The sequence below is a fragment of the Herpailurus yagouaroundi genome, unplaced genomic scaffold (assembly GCF_014898765.1).
Source record: "Herpailurus yagouaroundi ecotype Mexico unplaced genomic scaffold, PumYag 569, whole genome shotgun sequence".
Taxonomy (NCBI): domain Eukaryota; kingdom Metazoa; phylum Chordata; class Mammalia; order Carnivora; family Felidae; genus Herpailurus; species Herpailurus yagouaroundi.
In genome coordinates this window covers 7,689,546-7,707,798 of record NW_024412786.1, presented here as the reverse complement: position 1 = coordinate 7,707,798, position 18,253 = coordinate 7,689,546, and the positions used below count along the sequence as shown (strand labels likewise).

Genomic DNA, 18,253 nt, shown 5'->3' with positions numbered 1-18,253 from the left:
TCTCCTGTTGTGCTGCTGGAGAGGAGGCCGCGCGCCGGGGGGGGGGGACCCGCTGGCCCCAGTGCGAGGTGGCCCTGGGCTAGAAGTCCGTGGGCCCCCGTGAGCCCCGACTGCTGGTTACAGGGACGTCTGGGGCCTCTGGGAATCGGGGTCAGACCAGAGCCAGGGCCCCGTGCCCCCCAGAGCCTGCTTCTCCCCCCCCCCCGGGGCACCGTCACCCTGGTAAACGCTGCAGGTCCTTTGCGGAAGGTGGGGACAAGGTGGCCAGCGGACGTGTGCAGCCGTGCCCGGGGTCCTCCCTCCAAGCACGGGGTCTGGGGCCGTGAACTGGCTCTAGTCTCAGAGCTGACCCCAGGCGGGGGGGGGGGGGGGGGGGGGGGGGGGGGGGGGTCTCTCTTGTCGGGACTCAGGTGGGACGTTTGCCCGCTTGACCCAGAGCTTGTCACGTGCTCCTGTCCTTCCAGGTTGATTCTGGGACACACGGTCCAGTAGCTGAGATCATGGGTCCCCATCACAGGCCTGCAAGGGCTCCAGGGCCTTCCAGCCGGGCCACCCCTACCTGCATCATCTGCAGTGTGGCCATCCCCCCCCCCCCCCCACAGCCCTCCTCCATGCTTCCTGACTCGGTGCCCACCCCCCTCCGTCTGCTGTGGTCTGGATCCACCACACCCCGTTCAGACCTCGCTTCATGCCGGCCTGTGCGAACGGCAGCCCTCAGCCGATGTAGCATGTGCTGCCCAGGGTCAGCTGGGTCCTTGGGGTGGGACAGGCCTGGGGGTCCCTAGCTCCCCTCATCCTGGGGTTCAGCCTTACGTGGCTCCGCGAGGCAGGGAAGGCACCACTGGGGGCCCCACTTTGCAGCTCCTGACCCAGAGAGTGGCCCTTAAGGGTCACATATCCAACCCCAAGGCCCACCATTGGGGGCGGGGAGGGCCACTGTGATCGGCCAGAGCTGGTCCTGGGTCACCTCTGCAGCCACCAGGCCGCACGCCGGGGGGTGGGGGGGGGGCATTCAGAGCGGGGTCTCGGCTGCCTGCCCCCACCCAGGCCTCCAGCACCTCTGCCTCCCGCCTCTCGTCCCCCATCCCTCCTGCCACCTGGACGGGCCCCAGCATTTCCAGACTGTGTGTCCTATAGGCAGGCGACGACCGGACGGAGCTCCTGCCGGGAGGTGACCGCTCCCTCTCTTTTCCTCACCGCCTCCCCACACGCCTATGCCTCTGCCCCCAGGACCCGGGTCCACCCCCCCCCCACCCCTGCCCGACCTGAGCCTTCCCCAGGCCTCCCCACCTCCCCGCTCCGGATGGGCCCCCCGAGGCCGGTGGCCACATCTGCTTCCCTCACGGGGTTCCCCAGAGCTGGCTCGGAGGTGCTCCGTAAACACGAGGTGCACGTGTGATGGCCTGCCACGGCCTTCGCACCGCGACACCACAGGTGTGGCCTGCAACCTCAGACGTTTATCCTCAAGGTTCTGGAGGCTGCGAGCCCGAGGCCGGGGCCCCTGCACGCGGTTCCTGGGGAGCCCCCCCCTTCCTGTGTGCACACAAGGGCCCTTCCCTGCGGGTCCTCGCCGGGGCGGGGTTGGGGGCACCCATCCCATCGCGGACACCACCCTCACGCCCTCACTCACCCTAACCACCACCCTGAGGCCCGGGCTTCGGCTGCGAACCCGGGGGCAGAGCATTCGGTCGGCAGGATGCGGGCACGGAGCTCACCGCCTGAGTGCGAAGGCCTGTCCTGTCCCCTTCCTCACTCGGCTGTTGGCTCCACCCCGACCCCGGCCTGCCTTGGCAGACGGAGGGCCTGTCGGAGGGACCCCCTGGGGCGTGGGGTCTGCAGCCTGAGTGGCCCCGGGCCCCCGGGGGGGGGGGGTGTGGATATGCCCCGGAGCCACGCAGCGCTGACAGTGAGTGCTTGGCACAGTTTCGTCATCGGGCACTCTTTCACGGCGGGTTAAATAAATTCCAGGAGTGGGCTGGAAATGTTTGCCGTGAGGGCTCCCCAGGGGGCTGGGGGGGCTGGGCCCCACCGGGTGGGAGCGCCCAGTCCACACTCCTTGCTGACGCCTGGGCCCAGGGCAGGGGCTCCAGGGTGCCTGGGGCCCCACGCGCCCCTCCGGAGGCGGCGCTGGCACCCGTGAGGTGGAGGCACCCCTCGACCCCCTCTGCGTGTGTGCAGGGGTGCAGCCCTCCATGGGCCCTACCCCACCCCTTCATGGGCAGGACAAGCTCTGTGCCAGAATCTCGGCGGGGGGGGGGGGGGGGGGGGGCGGGGCGCGGAGCCCCGAGCCTGGGTGTGGCTCGGCCGCTGCCAGACCAGGCCAACGTGTGCCCTGCCAGCCTGGGGTGGGCCCTCCTGGGGGAAGAGGGGCTCCTGGGGCTGTGCGGGTCCCACGTGGACAGGTGGGCAGGTGGGCAGGTGAGTGCACGAGTGTTCAGGCGGGTGGGCAGGTGCCGTCACCGAACAGGTGACAGTCTTGGTGGATGAGCAGCTAATGGACTGGGGGTGGGTAAGCGGGGGGAGAAGGGCTCACGGCTCAGTGAGTGAACAGGCAGAAGCAGCACCACTGAGCCCCCCCCCCCCCCCCCGCCGGGGGGGTGGGGGGCGGGGCATAACCACGCCTCTAAATAAAAGCTATTGTAGGACAGCTTTAGGTTTACAGAAACGTTGCCGAGGTCGTGCAGAGAGTTCGCGCACCCCCTACGCCCGCTGTCCCCTGGCACCAACATCTGACGTGGGTCTGGGACATCTGTCACAACGAATCAATGGCTGCTGACCCATTATTGTTAACTAAAGGTCCACACTCTACGCAGAGTTCTTGTCTTTCCCCACCGTCCTGCTTCCATCCCCGATTCTCACCCAGGGCACCGCGGGACACTTGGTCCTCAGGTTTCCGACAGTTTTTGACGCCCCGGACAGTTCCGAGGGGGACAGGTCAGCCACATCGTGGGGCGCGTCCCAGTTGGGGTCTGTCTGGTGTGTGTGTCACGGTCAGGCGGGGTTGTGGGTTTGGGGGGAGGGCCACAGGGTGACGCGCCCTTCCCACCCCATCACGTCCGGGCTCTTGCTCCCTACCTGCCTCATCCCCGCGATGCTGGCCCGGCTCACCTGGCGGAGGTGTGCGTCAGGTGCGGCCGGGCTGTGGTCTCCGGAAGGACGTCGCTGTGACAGCCACACCTGGGCTTCTCCAGGCCGGCGGGTGTCCTGGTCTCATCTCCCGTTCCTCTCCTCCAGGGGCCACCTGCCCAGTGTGGGCGCCCGGGTGTCTGCGACGGGGTGGGTTATGGGGCTATCGTCCAGCTCCACGTCGCCCGAGCCGGGTCTCTGCTGTCCCAGCCTTGGCCACTGGGGGCACTTTCAGTCAGCTCCTATGACAGTTTCCAATGACCCGATTAATTATTAGATGAGGTCGCGGAGGAGGAAGGAAAAAGGAGGTCGCCGGCCAGTAAATAACATATAACGCACATATGCACACATGTGTGCACGTGCTCCCACACGCGCCCAGCGTCTTCCGTGGAAAAGAAAGCAGGAGGAAGGCCGGGGCTGGCTCGCGATGGGGCCACCGTCAGGACGGGGTCTGAGGGACGCAGGCCGGGCAGCGTCCCACCGGGCCACCCCTCGGGGATCGGCCTGCTGCTTTAGGCCCCCTCACGGCTCCTGGAGGTCAGTGGCCGCCCCAGGTGCCCGGAGGAGACGGGCAAGTGTCTGAAGGCCAGGAACCCAGGCCCGGCTCCGAAAGCCTTTCTCCAAACTGAGCACGGAGGCACCTGGGGGTCTGGCTGCAGGCAGGGTCACCTCACTGCCTCCCGAGAGGCTGCCAGGCGCTGTGTCTCTCACCAAAGTTGGAGAGAAGTGACGGCAGTGAGCGGCTCATCTCCGCCAAGAGAGCGTCAAGCTGGCCAGTCCCCACGGCCGGCACCCTGAGGCACCCGGGATCCTGCACTCCCACTCCTGCCGCCTCTTGGGTCACGCCTGGGCTCCATCTGGAGCGGTGCCACAGGCATCAGAGATGCCCCTGTGTCCCTGCAGACCCGGGGGGGTACTGCTGGGACCAGAGTGGAGGGTCTGGGGGCACCGGGATGGGGGAGGCCTCCCAGCTGCCCCTGTTCTTTGCAGGGGGTGGGAGGAGAGGGCCAGAAACGCTGGTTTCCAGAAGGCCAAGGGGTGACCTCGCCTGCAGCTCTCAGGGGCACCCCCTCCCCTGCTGAGGTCCCCAGTGTCCAGGGGGGACCCCACACGAGAGACACCAGGAGGGAGCTGTTCCAGCACGGAGGTGAGCCCCCTGCTCTGCCCAGACAGCCTGCCTCCCCGAGGAGCACAACAGCGGCCGAGTGGTACAAACCGGCCAAGATTGGACCCCAAACAGTGGCTTCCCCCGGGGGACACAGCCCCACGTGAGTTTGTGGCCCTGCCTCACCCTCAGGTTTGAATCATCCAATTACAGACTCGGGTTTGGACAAAGCCTCCCTGGGCCTCCCAGCCGGGTGCGTGGTACCAGGGCCCCGGTCCTCCCCGGTGCCCCCAAGATGGCTCTGCTCCAAATCACCCCTTTGTGCCACGAAGGCGTTGAAAGTCAAATTCCCTTTCCAAATATTTTGTCGTCACAGAACATTTCAAATGGTGTTTCGTAAGATGGCACACCAATCCTGATGTTCGCGTTAGATCCTGCCTCCCACATTCCTCCCAGAATCGAGCCTGGGGCAGGATTCCACTTGTACGCTCCCAGGACAGGAAGCTCACCCCCTACCCAGGCACCTTCTCTGCTCACCCACCTCCCTTCAGGATGTGTTCTGCGGCCACACGGAGAACAAGGCCACACTCTTCGGGGGAGGCCCCGAATCCCTCCAGGGGTCCTGGTGCCTTGGGTCAGGGCTGGAGGGCAGCAGGGGTGGCAGGAGCTGGCCTCACCACCCCGCCCCTGCTGCCTTTGTGTCCTCTGGGGCAGCCAGAGGCTCAGTTCTCTGGGTGTGTTGACAAACACAGAGACACGCAGGACGCAACCTACCTCCTGGGCGGGCAGATGTGGTCAGAGGCCCCTGCCCAGCTGGAAACCACAGTGGGCGGGGAGGACCGGAGGAGGCCACCATGCAGTCCTGGAGTCGAGTCAGGGCGGCCAAGTGCCAGCTGCTGGTCACCAGCTCCTTTGTCTTGGTAACAGGCTGGTCGGGTGGGAAGGGTGGGGGGCGGGACACGTTATCGGACCTCTAGGACTGTGGTTCCCCCACACCCAGCCCTGCAGTCCCTATCCTGCCCCTGGGACATGCACTTGGAGCCCCTGGTGGCGGACTCCTGGCAGGTGACTGTGGGGACAGGACGCCCCTGGGGGCCTAGCCAGGCAGCGCAAGTCAGAGGGGGCTGCTGGGGTGGGGTGGGCCCATCCTCCACTGTGCAGACAGAATGACCCAAGGTTCTGGGTCCTTTCGGTGGCTGGAAAAGGAATGTGTGTGGTGGGGGAGGGTGGGGAGTGAGTGTGTTGTTGGTGCATCTGTGTGTGCAACGCGGTGCCTGGGACAAGATGAGCCTGGCCCAAGTGAGACCATGAAGCTGAGGGAGGTTGGCCAGTGGACCCAGGACACCCAGACCCTGCTCTCTGGGGCCCCGTTCTGCGCCCAGCCCTGCCCCCACACTGCGGGTCTGCCCCACCCCCAGCTACTGGGCCTTTCTATGGCCGCCATGGCAGCTGTCAACTACCTAGGGACACACTTTGCTGTCGTCGGCCGCGCATCCTCAGACAGGACCCCCTATGAGGCCACACGCCGCTGGGGTAAGTGAGGTCCTGTCGGGGTGGGGGGGGGCTGCAGGTGCAAAGGCCGTGGGGGGCATCCTGGGCTGGGGTGAGGGCCTCCTAGTGGAGCCAGGCTGGGCCAGGCAGTGGGTCAGGGTAGAGAGGGTCACCCCGGGGTCCTTCTCCACTGGGCAGAGCCAGGGCCCGGGACACAGCCTCTGCCTCTCCCTAGGTCTCCCGCCCTCCCTTGGGGGCCTGGGGACGAGCGAGACTATCACATGGCATCCAGATGGCCTCGTGTCCTGGAGGCGTTGCTCCAGGACAAAGGGGCCCGGACCTGGATGCACTCTGGGGGCTTGGTCTCAGGCAAGAGCACAGGACGCCAAGGAAGGCAACCGTGGGGGAGACTGAGGCCCACAGGATCGGGCCGTGGTCCCAGCCCCAGGCCTCCTGCCCCTTAGGCCCCAGTTTTTACCCTGAAGCCGGAATCCTGGAGCAGGAAGCCTGGGTCTTGAGCCTGGACCGATAAGACACCCCGTTCTTGCCTGGTGGCTTCCGAGATAGCCCGGGCGGGCGACTGCAGAAGCAGAAGTGGGGGGCGGGGCCTCGGGCCTCCTCCTTCCCTCTGGCCTTCTGAGCATTGGGAGGAGAGGGAGTGGGTGGTGGGCGGGACGTCCTGCCTGAGGGGGCGTGTGGACCTGTTCAGAGCTCCCAGAAGTCCACCCCCCAAGTGTACCCTTGGGTCGGATTTCAGACACAAGCCCTGTGCACTCCGGACCCCCGTCCGGGACACCCCTAAACCCCTCCTCTCTCTCCCCACCCAGCCTTCTGCACCAGCATCAGCCTGGCTGGGCTCCTGACCCTGGGCGCCGTGCTGGGTGCTGTAGCCACCGTGAGGGAGGCCGGAGGCCTCATGGCTGGGGTGAGTTCTCGCTGCCCCTCCCTCAGCCCCCCAGCCCCTGGGGCGGGATCAAGAGCGGGGAGGGCTGGGAGCACCCCTCACAGTGTCGCAACAGAGACAGAGGTCCGAAGGCTGTGCGCCAGCTGGGACCCCCATCCACCGGGGCCAACCAGGGCCCCTCTGCCAGGCCTCCTTTACTCCGTCATCCAGGGGGGGCAGAGTCGGCCCTCCCAGGCCTGGAAGCCATTGCCAAAGGCCTGGGGAGGTCTGGTTGCATCATGCTGGAGGCTCTGGGAACCGGCTTCCATTTCCTGTTACGAGGACACGCGGGGAGGCAGGGATAGGCACACCCCCCCCACCCCTCTGGTGGCCAGATCACTGCAAGTCGGGGCTCGTGCGGTGCCCCAAGGCGGCCTGGAGCCCACACTGTTCCCTTGCAGCCGTGGGGAGGCTCTATCTGACTCCAGAGCAGCGGCCCCTTGTGCCCATCCCTGCCTCCCCAGACCCGTCCGTCCTGCCCCCTCTGGTGCGATCCCTCCTCTCCTAAGGGACCCTGGGCTCTCACCTGCTCCCCCCCACCGCCGCCACCAGCACATGCCCCCCCCCCCCAGCCTGGGCCCCTTCCGGGACTCCCTACAGGCCCAGCACAGAGTCCAGTTGACAAAGGCAGGCCAGGCCCAAGGACCCTGAGGGGGTCCCGCAGAACCAGCCAGGAGGGCCGTCCGCTTCTCACAGGATAGAAGTCACAGGCGAGCGGGAGGAAGTGAAAAGTTTATTGAATATCAGGGTCAGTGACAGAGAAGATGGAGGGAGACGGGGAGACTCAGAAAGGACAGAGAGAAAGTCCCTCCGTCGCTCAGGTTTGATTTGGCAAAGGGGTCCGGGGTACGTGTTTCTTTGGGACTCCAGGGTAGGGTCTGGTCAAAGGTGAGCATCACCGAGGGGGAGGGGGCGCCCACGCCGGTGCCTCCCAGGTTTGTCTGCAGCTGACGGCCCGGAAAATGATGTTCGCTTCTGCTGAGACGTTCTCACGTGCTTGGGGCCTAGGACCAAAGCTGGAGGATGACGAAGTTTCTTGCCTCCCCCTTGGAGTGAGAATGTGGCTTCCTTGTTTATTCAGATGCAAGGGCGGGGTGGGGTGGGGGGGGCTACACAGTTACAGAGTAACTGGGGCGCAGCAAAGAAACAGACACAGAGCCTTTGGACACCGGGAGCCCCTTCCGCTGCCCGCAGGGCAGGCTCCCTGCAGCCCCTTGGGTCCCCCAGGCCTCCCTCTACCCCCTAGGAGACCCCCCCTCCTGCCTCCAGCCCTCTCCTCCTGCAGACCCCACCCCTACCCTGAGAGCTGTTCATGGGGTCACCAGCCAGGGAGCCAGCCACCCCGGGGCTCGCCGAGGGCTGGCAGGGTTCTCCACCCAGCCCGTGTCAGCAAATGTTTGGGGAATGACTCCTGGTTTGTAGGGACACAGGCCTCTCCTAAAGCTGCAGTCCCGGGGGGGCTCAAGGGGCACCGGCTCCCCGCTGGCTGGTAGGCCGGGCAGGAGTGAGGGGGCACTGGGGCACTAGCAGGGCCGTCCGTCTGTGTGACCAGGAGCCCTAAGGCCCGGCTCAGGGAGCTGACAGGCGGGTGGACTGCCCCCCGCCCCCGAGCGGAGCCCTAAGGCTGGGGGCCTGCCAGCGGGGCGAGGCCGGAGAACGAGGCCGCACGCCCGCCTGGAGAGGCCCTCGCCGGAGCGGCAGCCTCGGCCGCCAGGGGGCGCCGTGGTGCCGGTCGAAGCTTCGGTAAAGCTTCGGGAGGCGGGAGGTGCTCCCATTCCCGCAGTTCGCGCTCCGGGCACCCGATCCGGGCATCCCCAGCCCGCGGCGGCTCTTCCTGGTCCAGATGCTCCGGGGCGCCTTCCGCTCTGGCCTGTGGGCAGGGGGCAGGGGCACCGGGATTGAGCCGACAGCCGCCTGCGGCACCCCGCCCCCTCCCTGGGCGCCCGGCCCGATGCCCGCGAGGGCCCGCGCCAGGGAGCCGCCCCTGCGCGTGCACCTTCGTGCGCCGCGGTGTCTGGCGCGGCCGTGCGTCTGCACACGCCGAGCAGCGCGTGTGGACGGACTGGCAAGCGGGGGGACCCTTCCCGACTGTCCCCCGCCCACCCCTTCCCGCTCCCACCTCCTCCAGCCTCGCCCCACGCGGGCCTCTCAGCAGGAAATGAGCGGAGCCCAAAGGGCGGCTGATTTATTCATGGTTTTTATTTAGAAGGAGAAAGCAAATGCTGGCGCTGGGCCGGCCGCACCCAGCGGCTCCAGGCTGTGCAGGCCCTTGGGGAGGTGAGGTGGGCCTGGGGCCGCCAGAGGCCCTCCCTGCAGGCGGGCGAGTGGAGGGAGGGAGGTGGCGTGCTCTCTCCTGAGGAGCGAAGCGATTTCTGGAAAATGCTGGTCTCCTGAGCTGGCTCAGGGCCCCCATCCTGGGAGGCAGTGTTGAGCGATGGTTTCCAGATGGAGAAGGAGGCCCTCAGCCAGTCAGGGAGGAGGGGGAACAGGAGGAGGAAGAGGAGGAGAAGGGGGAGGAGGAGGAGAGGGAGGAGGAGGGGGAGGAGGGGGGGGAGGAGGGGGAGGAGGGGGAGGAGGAGGAAGAAGGGGAGGAAGAGGGATGTGAAGGAGGAGGAGGAGGGGAAGGGGGAGAGGGAGGAGGAGGAAGAGGCAGAAGGGAGGAGGAGGGATAGGGAGGAAGCGGAGAGGGAGGAGAGGCAGGAGGGAAGAGGAGGAGGGGGAAGAGAAGGAGGAGGAGGGGGAGGAAGGTGGAGCCATCTCTAGGACAGGCAGGCAGGAGGCAGCAGGGGAAGACAGGGGGCTGCCTGCTCCCCCCCCCCCCGCCCCCCACCACACACCCCAGGGCAGAGCCAGAGGTCCCAGTGCTCCTACCAAGTTTGGGGACTGGTGGGCATGGCCCGCTCTCTCCCGGCACCTGGTGGAGGCCCCTGGCATGGACCGTTTCTCTGTCCCGGCCCCGCCCAGCCAGTGTCCATGTGTCTGTGTCTGCAGGCGTCTCTCGATTCCACTGGTCACCGATCCTCCTGGGTGTCATCCTTAGCGAGGCAGTGGCTGGGTGGGGAGAACCCGGCCACAGTCTGCCCCAGGCTGTAGACAGTCCCGGGAGGACTGTCCCCCGCGGCACGGGGCGGCGGTGCCCTCACAAAGCCAGCGCGGCGGGGAGGTGAGGCACACACAGCGGGCCTCTGGACACCTAGGCTGTGTGGTCGGCAGCCAGCCAAACTGCCCAGAGCTCTAGGAGACCTGGCCGGAGTCCCAGGTCTGAGGGTCACCGGCACGCAGGTGACCGGTCAAGCTGCGGTGGGGGTGACATCCCCGGGGTGGCATGTGAGCCAGGGTTTCTAGTCTCGGGTGACCTTCTGAAGCTGCCCACAAAAGCTCGGGTCATGCGCACTTCTCCGGGGAGGGGCCCATAATACTCCCCGGCCTCTGCCAGCGGGGGGCTCAACAGTTCCAGACCCCCGAGCCAGAGAGAGGAGGGCACCGTGGGGGCACTGATGATGGAAAGACATTCGCCCCAGAGAACTCCCTCTCCTCCAACGCTGGGGTCCCAGGGGGTGAAGACAGGAGGCGGACCTCTGCCCAGACTCCCCCTACCTGGGGGTGCCCCACCTGCCCTAGCTCCTTCCGGCCAGAACCACAGAAGCCCAGCTGCAGAGGCTGGGGCTTGACCCAGAGGCACGTTCCAGAAAGCAAAAAGAAATGAGCAGTCCCTGCGGTGCGCCTGCAGAAGCCCCCACCCCCCACCCCTGTGCTCCACTCACCGGACCCTTCTCCCAGATCCGCATCTCAGCCCAGCGCCCGCCCCCGGAAGCAGCCCCACCGGGTGGGGGCTCCCATCATCCAGGGGACTGCCTCCTTCCCTGGGGTTGGGGGGACGTGGCGCTGCCACGGAAGGGCCCCCGCGAGCCAATAGGGGAAGAATTCGCAAACAAGCCACAAGGGTTGGGAACGGTGTGCCCGCAGCGCAGGTCTCCTCCTCGGCCTGCGTGTGCACCCCATGCACTAGGGGGCCCAGGCCCAGCCTCGAGGTGGCCGGTCGGGCCGCACAGGGTGACCCTCGTCTCTTCCGCCCCAGGGCTTCCTGTGCTTTGCCCTGGCGTTCTGCATCCTGGTGCAGGTGGCCTTCTGGAGATTCCACAACCCTGCCCAGGTGAGTGCCTGCCCGCACCCCCCCACCCCACCCCCAAGCATCACACAGCAGGGGGTACCTGAACCAGGTAAAGTCCACTCTGGGGGGGACTGGGACCTGAAGGCTGGGACAGGCCTCAGAAGCCCCCCAGGCCTGGGGGGTCAGGAGTTGGAAAGGGGGTGAGGTGCGGGGGAGGGGCGGCCGGCTGACCTGAGGGACTGACTAGACAGGTCCGTGTTCCGGAAACTGGCCCAGAAGCCCTGCCGGTGTCCAGGCCTTATCCCCAGATGACAGCCACCCTTCAGCCCTGGAGCAGGGGCAGCCAGGGGGCCACGGAAGGGCAAGGCTGTCCTCCTGGTGGCACTTCGGGGTGGGCTCTTCCCCAGGGCTTCCGTGTTGGTGGTGATCGGGGCAGTGATGCCCGTGGGGGGTGGACCCCCACGGGAGGTGGTTCCCATGTCTGTCACCCCTCCACCCGTCAGCTGCTGTCCTCTGTGTGCTTGCTATCTCAGCACAGTGTGGATGGACTCAGGGTGTGAGAGGGGGCCCTGTCCTGATTTGGGGGCTGGGGGGAGGCCCCAGCTCTGGGATAACTCAGTCCTCAGGGCCAGAGTCCCCAGAGAGCATACATGAGCCAGGCTCAAAGCCCGCAGGCCTGGGTGCTGACCCAAGGGACCGAGGCCAGACCACAGCTTGGGGGCAGCGCCTCGGGCACAGGGGCCAGGACAGCCTGGCCCTGCAGAAATTCTGTCTGAATCCAGAGCCCTGAGACGGAGCTGAGAGCCTGCCTGGGGAGTGGGGCTGGCCCCCTCCCAGGGCAGGGCTGGGGGGGCAAGGCAGGCCCCCCGTCTGGGCAGAGGAAACGGGTACCCAAGAGGCTCAGAGAGGGAGGCCCAGGGGTCCAAGCCCCTAGCCCAGCTGCTCCCTGGCTGAGGCCAAAGGGACAAGAGACAGGCCGTCCGCAGTCCCCAGCGGTTGACAAGATCCTGATGGCCCTTGGGCCCAACCTTCACCCATGAGAGCCTAGACCCAGGTGGGGTCTCTGGAGCAGGCTGAGAAGTCAAGGGGCCAGCAGGTGGGTCTGCAGACAGGGTTGGGAGAGTTCTGCTGCATAGACCCTGTCTGCCCTGACTTTCTGTGATCCCTTCTCCGCTGGGCCTCAGTTCCTCCGTGTGCTCCCAAAGGACCAGCCCAGGCAAACCGAGGCCAGTCTGGCTAGAATGTACTCGGTTTCTGGCAAAACACTGTGCAGGCAGCAGGTGACAAGCCAGGACTTCTTGCCTGTGTGTCTGAGTCCCAGTGGCCCCAGGGTCTCTTTTGGCCGGGCCCCCAGAAGCAGAGGCCCCCAGGGGCAGCTGGGTCAGGAGACTGGGCCTGGCTTATACTGTGTGCTTTTAGGTTTGTGCTGACCCTCTCTGGTCCTGGCTTCTTCCTTTCTCCCTCACATGCTCCTCGGATGGAGGAGGCCGGATCACCGGGCCAGGTTTGATGGTCATGGCCTTGCTCTATAGAGGAGGTACTCAGGCCCAGGGGTCACCTTCCAGGGCACATTGCCCTGAGTCAATGCCTCTTTGCCCCTCTCTGCCTGGGGTTTACCTTAGACAGTGCACCACCCCCCCCCCAGCATCATTTGGGGTCACCACCCTGTGACCAGGTGGGAATCTGAGAGGAGCACTGTCTGGGGGGTACGGATCCAGAGACCCCAAGATCCCCTCCACCCCTGTGTTTCCAAACCCATCCTAGGGGACCCCCCTGGGGTCCTGGAGGTCAGGCTCAAGGAGGAGGGACCCTGGCAGGAAGCACAGAGGCATCCGAGACCACCAGGTGCACTCCAGTTTTGTCACAGAGAAACAAGGCCTCAGGCTCCCAGAGCACCCCCAAACCCAGTAACGGGGACAGATGCCCAGGCCTGTGGGGAGGGTCCAGCTGGGCCCCCACTGCTAGGCCCCGGGGTCTTGGGTGAGGGGCGTGGCTTTGCCTGAAGCCGGGGCCCTTGCCTCCTGCTTCTGGGGTCCTGGGGACAGACCCCGGTCAGCACATATTCTTCCTACGCCAAGATTGCAATCGCGAGAGCCGGCCGTGGGCCACCCGGCTACTCCCTGGGCCCTAGTGGGGTGATGCAACCAGGAGGGCGGTCCGAGCTGGCCTCCTTGACTCAGCCACTTGCCCGCTGACCCCAGGCCCACTCTCCCAGGCCCCCAGATTCACAGGGACGCCCTCCCATGGGGACACAGTGGCTTCATGGTCTCCCCTCGTTTTATACCTAGAGACAGAGGCAGAGAGAGGGCCACCAGCCAGGCCCTACTGCGGTGCTGGCCAGCCTGACGCCTGCCCTCTAGCCCAGTGCACTGCCCACCTCCCAGCGATTGGCTGGAAACCAGCTGACCCAGTTTGGGATGGCTTGCAGTGCAGTGTCTCAATGGGAGGGTCCCTTAGTGCCAGGAGTGGGTGTGGAGGGGCTGATGAACGTCCCTCTGGCTCCTGTTGAGGCACAGGGGCTTTGGACATGGCTGGCCAAGAGACCCTCTGTGGCCTGCCTACCCCGGTCCTCCAGGCTGCCAGCAGGACAGCCACCCTTTCCGGGGAGCATGTGGGTCATGCTGGGTCATCTGTTTACCCCCAGCCTTGGGGACAGCCCTGAGCAGCCATCGTGTCCCAGCTGTCAGTGTGACAACAGCACAGGGTGGAGAGGGGGCAGGGGAGGGCTCAGGGTCTCTAGGAAGGGACAGGAGGCATCACAGGACAGGAGAGCTCAAAGAAGCCTGGCCCACGCCAGGAGACCATCGACCCCAGGGCGGTCAGGGAAGGCTTCCTAAAGGTGGTGAGATTCCCGTTTGTCTTCAAAGGACTCATTTGGCAACAGGTGGGCATTTAGGTCTGCAGAACAGGTGCTTAGGAAGATGGAGGCAGTGAGGTCTGGGTGACACTGGGTGAAGACAGAACCAGGCCAGGCCCCTGTCCACACCTTCCTTCTCCGTTATCTGCCTTGTCTGCTCAGAGCCGGCCCTGGATGCCCAGGCTTCTTCCCTGGAGCCCAGCTGCCTGGCTTTACAGAACCCACCGGGTGGTTCTGGGGAGAGACCTAGACCATCAGGGGGGAGCTGAGCTCCTGGCAGGAGGCTCCTCCCAGCCTTCTCTGCCCAGGCCTGGCTGCCAGCCTTCCCTGTCCCACCCCCATTTCCAGATCAACAGAAGTAGGGTGGCCACTTCCCTCGGCCAGGCCTTCTACGCTCCAAAAGGTCAGAGCCGGAGGTGACCGCGGCTCAGGGCTCTGGCTTATGCAAGACCCCTGCCCCCAGAGCGGGACTGTGGCATTGGTGGCCCTTCCTGTGGGGAAAGATCCCCCCAGCTGAAGCCTCGGGGACTGCTGTGACCAGCCTCCCAGGAGACCTCAGGGAGCTCTGCCTGCTGGAAGGAGGAGGGGACTGTTTGGAAGGCACGTGGGGGCAGGCCCGCCTTTGGGGAGCTGCGTCCGTCATAGGGAAGGGGCTTCTCCGGCACAGAGGCCTTCCCGCGATGCTCTCGGTGCAGGTGGAGGATGCCGTGTTAGACACCTACGATCTGGTGTATGACCAGGCAGTGAGGGGCTCGTCCGTCATCCTGCGGCAGCAGCTGGTGGCCATTCAGGACACGGTGAGCGTGTGGGGGGTGGCCTCCTCCTCGTTGGGCGGCTCCGGGACACTCGGCCTCCCCAGGTGGATTGCAACCCCGAAAATGGGTACAGGGTGCCCTCCCAGAGTCAGCCAGCCGGGGCCAGATGCTGAGCAGGGGGTCCCGGGACACGGGCCACCAACGCCCTCTCGGTCGTGGGGACGGGGGGTACAAGGACCTCTCGTCTTCTCCCTCTGACCCGGGCAGGGCTGGCCACCTAATTTGGGGGGCCCGAAGCGAAACTAAAAAGGCTTCTTGTCAAAAAATGAAGAATTTCAAGGTGGCGATAACACAGCATATCAAGCAAGGTGGCCACAGGGTCCTAGCCCGAGAGGCCCAGCTGGGCACGTGAGCCGTCCCGGGCAGGCGGCCGTGGTGACCACTTGTAGCTGACCCTTAGGGGACCTCTCCCCCCGCCGTGTTCTTGCAGTTCCTGTGCTGTGGGAAGAACTCTCCTTTCGGCCTCCTGGGGGGCACGGAGGTCAGTCTGTGTCCAGGAGAGGAGGCCACCAGACAGGTGAGGAGGACAGCCGGGACCCTGGGCTCTCCCTCCCCGGGCTCCTGGAGGCAGCAGTGAGGGCTGGACTCGGCCCCAGGCTCCGTTCACGCCTCCACTGCCTCACGCAGTTTCAGCTCGGGGCTCCCCAAGGCCAGGCCTGCCCTTGGAAGCCTCCAGAAGCACAGAGGGAGGTGGAAGACAGACAGTGATCTGGAGGGGGCTCCTCCGGAAGGAGCCGGAAGTGCATTCGCGGAGGGAAGGAACAGCCTGGCCCCAGTCAGCCCGCCCAAGGGCCTCGGCGACAGAGGCTGGGAAGTCCCTTGCTCCCCAGAGAGGGACGTGGCCCTCCCTCCGACCACCCCACCAGCCCTCCTCCAACCCACCGCCTTCCCTGCTCCCCTCCCCCATGTCCGGGAAACAAACCCACCCCTATCTGTGGGCCAGAGGCTCCTGGCCGTCCTCCAAGAAACAGACAGGAGGTTGCTAGGGCTCCGGGCCCAGCAGGGGAGGGAGGGCGGCGTGCAGGGGAGGGGCGAGGGCAAAGGAGGGCCCAGCAGAGCTGGCAGGGGGCTTTCTGCCACCCAGGAAGAGGCTTCAGGCGCCCGTCTGCAAAGCTGGGCCACAGGCCGCTTGGCGACCTTCCAGAATGGGGGGGTCCCCACTGTAAAGGCCTCAGGGGGTGGGGGTAGGCGCTGGAGCCACCCCGGGAGAGGGCGCTGGAGGGGCTGGGGTGGAGTCCCTGACGGTGGTCTGGCCCCCAGCCTGCCTTCCAAGAGGAGCAGCCACAGGGGGAGTAGGGGCTGATCAGGGGCCATTGCCCCCCCCCCCCCAGGGCACCCAGGCCAGGCTGCAGCGTCGCGGCCCAAGCTCCTGGGACCATTTCCAGCTGCCCTGGGAGCTAGAGGTCCCAACCTCCCAGCCAGCTGAAGTCAGTCCTGCGGCCCAGGGCCCAGCGAACATGGGAGCAGATAGATGCACAGACAGACGGCAAGCCAGCCTCCCCTCCCCCATCCCAGCCTTCAGAGCAACATCCCGAATGTGCTTCCTTTCTGCAGCCGCCCCAAATGCCAACATCTTCCCCAGACCCAAATGCCGCCATCTGAGTGCTTCAGAGATGGGTCGGTCACCTCCCTTTTCTGGAGGCAGAGCCTCTGCGGCAGCCGTGCCCTGGGGAAGCACTGGATGGGGATGCCCAGGACCCCAGGCCTCTCCCCCAGTGCTTTCTCTGCCCCTCTTGTTGGCCAGCACCCCCACCCCTCCCCTCACTGATGCTCTGCACCCAGCCCTGGGCCAGGGAGTGAGGGAGAGCCAGCCTGCCCACAGCAGCCAGATGCATGACCCAGCACAGGCTGCTCAGGGGACGCCTAAGAAAGGCACTCGCTGGACCCTGGGGCAGGTCTGCTCTGTCCGTCCGTTTTTCACCTGTTTGTGACGCCATTCCCCAGAGCCCCCAGGCCCCACCGACTTCCCATCACCCCAGCATTCGCCTTCAGTGGGCACTGCGGGTCTCTGCCTTGTTGGGGGGGGGCCCTCGACCCCGGGCAGGGGAGGGGCAGTCAGGGCAGGCGCCTTACGAGCTGTCTCTGCTCAGGACTGCTTGGTGGGGGTCAGGAGCTTCCTGAGGACCTATGGAAACATCGCCTCCACCCTCACTGGCATCGGCCTGGCCTCCACGGTACACTCGCCCTCCCTCGGCACCCCTCCCCCACCGCCTGCCCCTGCATCCACAGGACCCCCACCCCGACGGAAGGGCAGACTGGGCAGCCCCAGGCCAGCATCTCTGGTCTGGGGGAACACCGGGGAGCCAGAGAGGACGCTGCTGACCCCAGGGACGCAGTCTGGGGGGTGACAGTGCCCACCTCCCGAGACGGGCGGGAGCCCCGCAGAGCCCAGACCCTTCTAGGGAGGCAGTGCACGCCCCACTGGAGCCGCCGGTGCCTGTGCTGACGCCACCCCCCCCCCCAGGTGTATGCCGTGCTGCTCAGCTCCTTTCTCTGGTTCGCCTTTCGCTCTGGCTGCAGCTTGGACCGCAGGGGCAAGTACACCCTAAGCCGGAGGTAGGTCCCAGCCTGCCCACCTGCCCCCACCTCACCCCCCCGAGTGCAGACGGCGGCAGGTGGAGGCGTCTGGGTGCTCACTGGCCAGAGAGCACCGCCCCTCCCCACTCCCGGGATGTCTCTACTGCCCCCTGCCGCTGGGACCCCCGGACCAGCAGCCCAGTCCTCTAAGGCGGGTGCTTTGGGGGTGGCTGGCCATGTGGAGGGAGGGGGACAGCTGGAGAGCTGCCAGACCAGCCCCCCAGAGACGCCCCTCTCTTCACCCCACTCCTCACCGAGACCCGACCTCACAAGTGCTGTCTCCACCAGCACCGAGAGATAGATGCTTCTGGGGCCCCGCACTAGTCCCAGGCCAAGACCTGTGATCCTGGGGAGCCCCAGGGCTCCCCGTGCACCAGGAGCAGGGAGGACCCAGGCTCAGCGGCCAAGAAGGCCCTCCTGGTGTTCACCAACCCCGCCGCTCTGCCCCGGCCTTCCTGTCCTGCCCGGGGCCTGGTGCATTCTAGAACAGCCTCACAGTCCCCTCTGCTTCTTAGAGCCCGTGACTGCCGGCCCCAGGAGCCCAACTTCTTCAGACGCTCCCCGGGGGGGCCCCGCACTCCAGCACCCGATGGAAGCGGACGTTCTCGATGGCCGCCTGCGTGCGAGCAGACCCTCAGGGGGCCCTCAGTTCCTCCAGGACAGCTGACGCTGCTTCAACCACCTGTCCTGCCACCTGTCGGCCCACAGAGCCTGAGCGGGCCTGAACATGAGCCTTACGAGGAGGGTGCGACGTGTTTTCTGCCGCAGCACGGAGGGACGGGGAAGGAGAGGAGGAGGCCAGCTCTGTTTCAGCAGACAAGGGGACCGGGGTCACTCACTGACTCCTCGGGAACAGACTGGGAAGTGGTCGGAGCAGAGAAGCCACGGGGCAGGTTTGGGCAGTCTGCTTAGTCTCACGAGGTCAGAGCCCAGGGCCGAGCCTGGCCGGGCGCCCCACTGGCCGCCGGCTCCGGGGGACCCTACTTCCAGGCTCAGTCCGGCTGCTGGCTGGACACAGGTCCGTGCGGCTGGAGGACCGAGGGCCCCCTCCTTGCCAGCCGTCAGCGGACCACCTCCGTTCCTTCTCATGCAAGGCCTTCACGTCCGAGCCGGCGAGGCAGGCCCGTCCTCTTGTGCTGAGACCTCTGACTTCCCCTTGCCCCTGGCCGGGGAGCTCACTTGCAAGGGTTCCTGTGGCTGCAGAAGGCCCACTGGGAGCCTCGTGTCT

General features: G+C 66.2%; 1 protein-coding gene across 1 annotated transcript; it reads left to right on the top strand.

Annotated features, from left to right (window-relative positions):
• Nucleotides 1-5,073: 5,073 nt before the first annotated feature.
• Nucleotides 5,074-17,816, top strand: TSPAN32 (tetraspanin 32). Its single transcript, XM_040466103.1, is given in 10 exon segments — nucleotides 5,074-5,151; nucleotides 5,650-5,764; nucleotides 6,550-6,647; nucleotides 10,744-10,818; nucleotides 14,329-14,430; nucleotides 14,879-14,965; nucleotides 16,539-16,622; nucleotides 16,913-17,004; nucleotides 17,541-17,589; nucleotides 17,591-17,816. Coding segments are annotated over 10 exon segments (870 nt in total). The 5' UTR covers nucleotides 5,074-5,085; the 3' UTR covers nucleotides 17,693-17,816.
• Nucleotides 17,817-18,253: the final 437 nt, after the last annotated feature.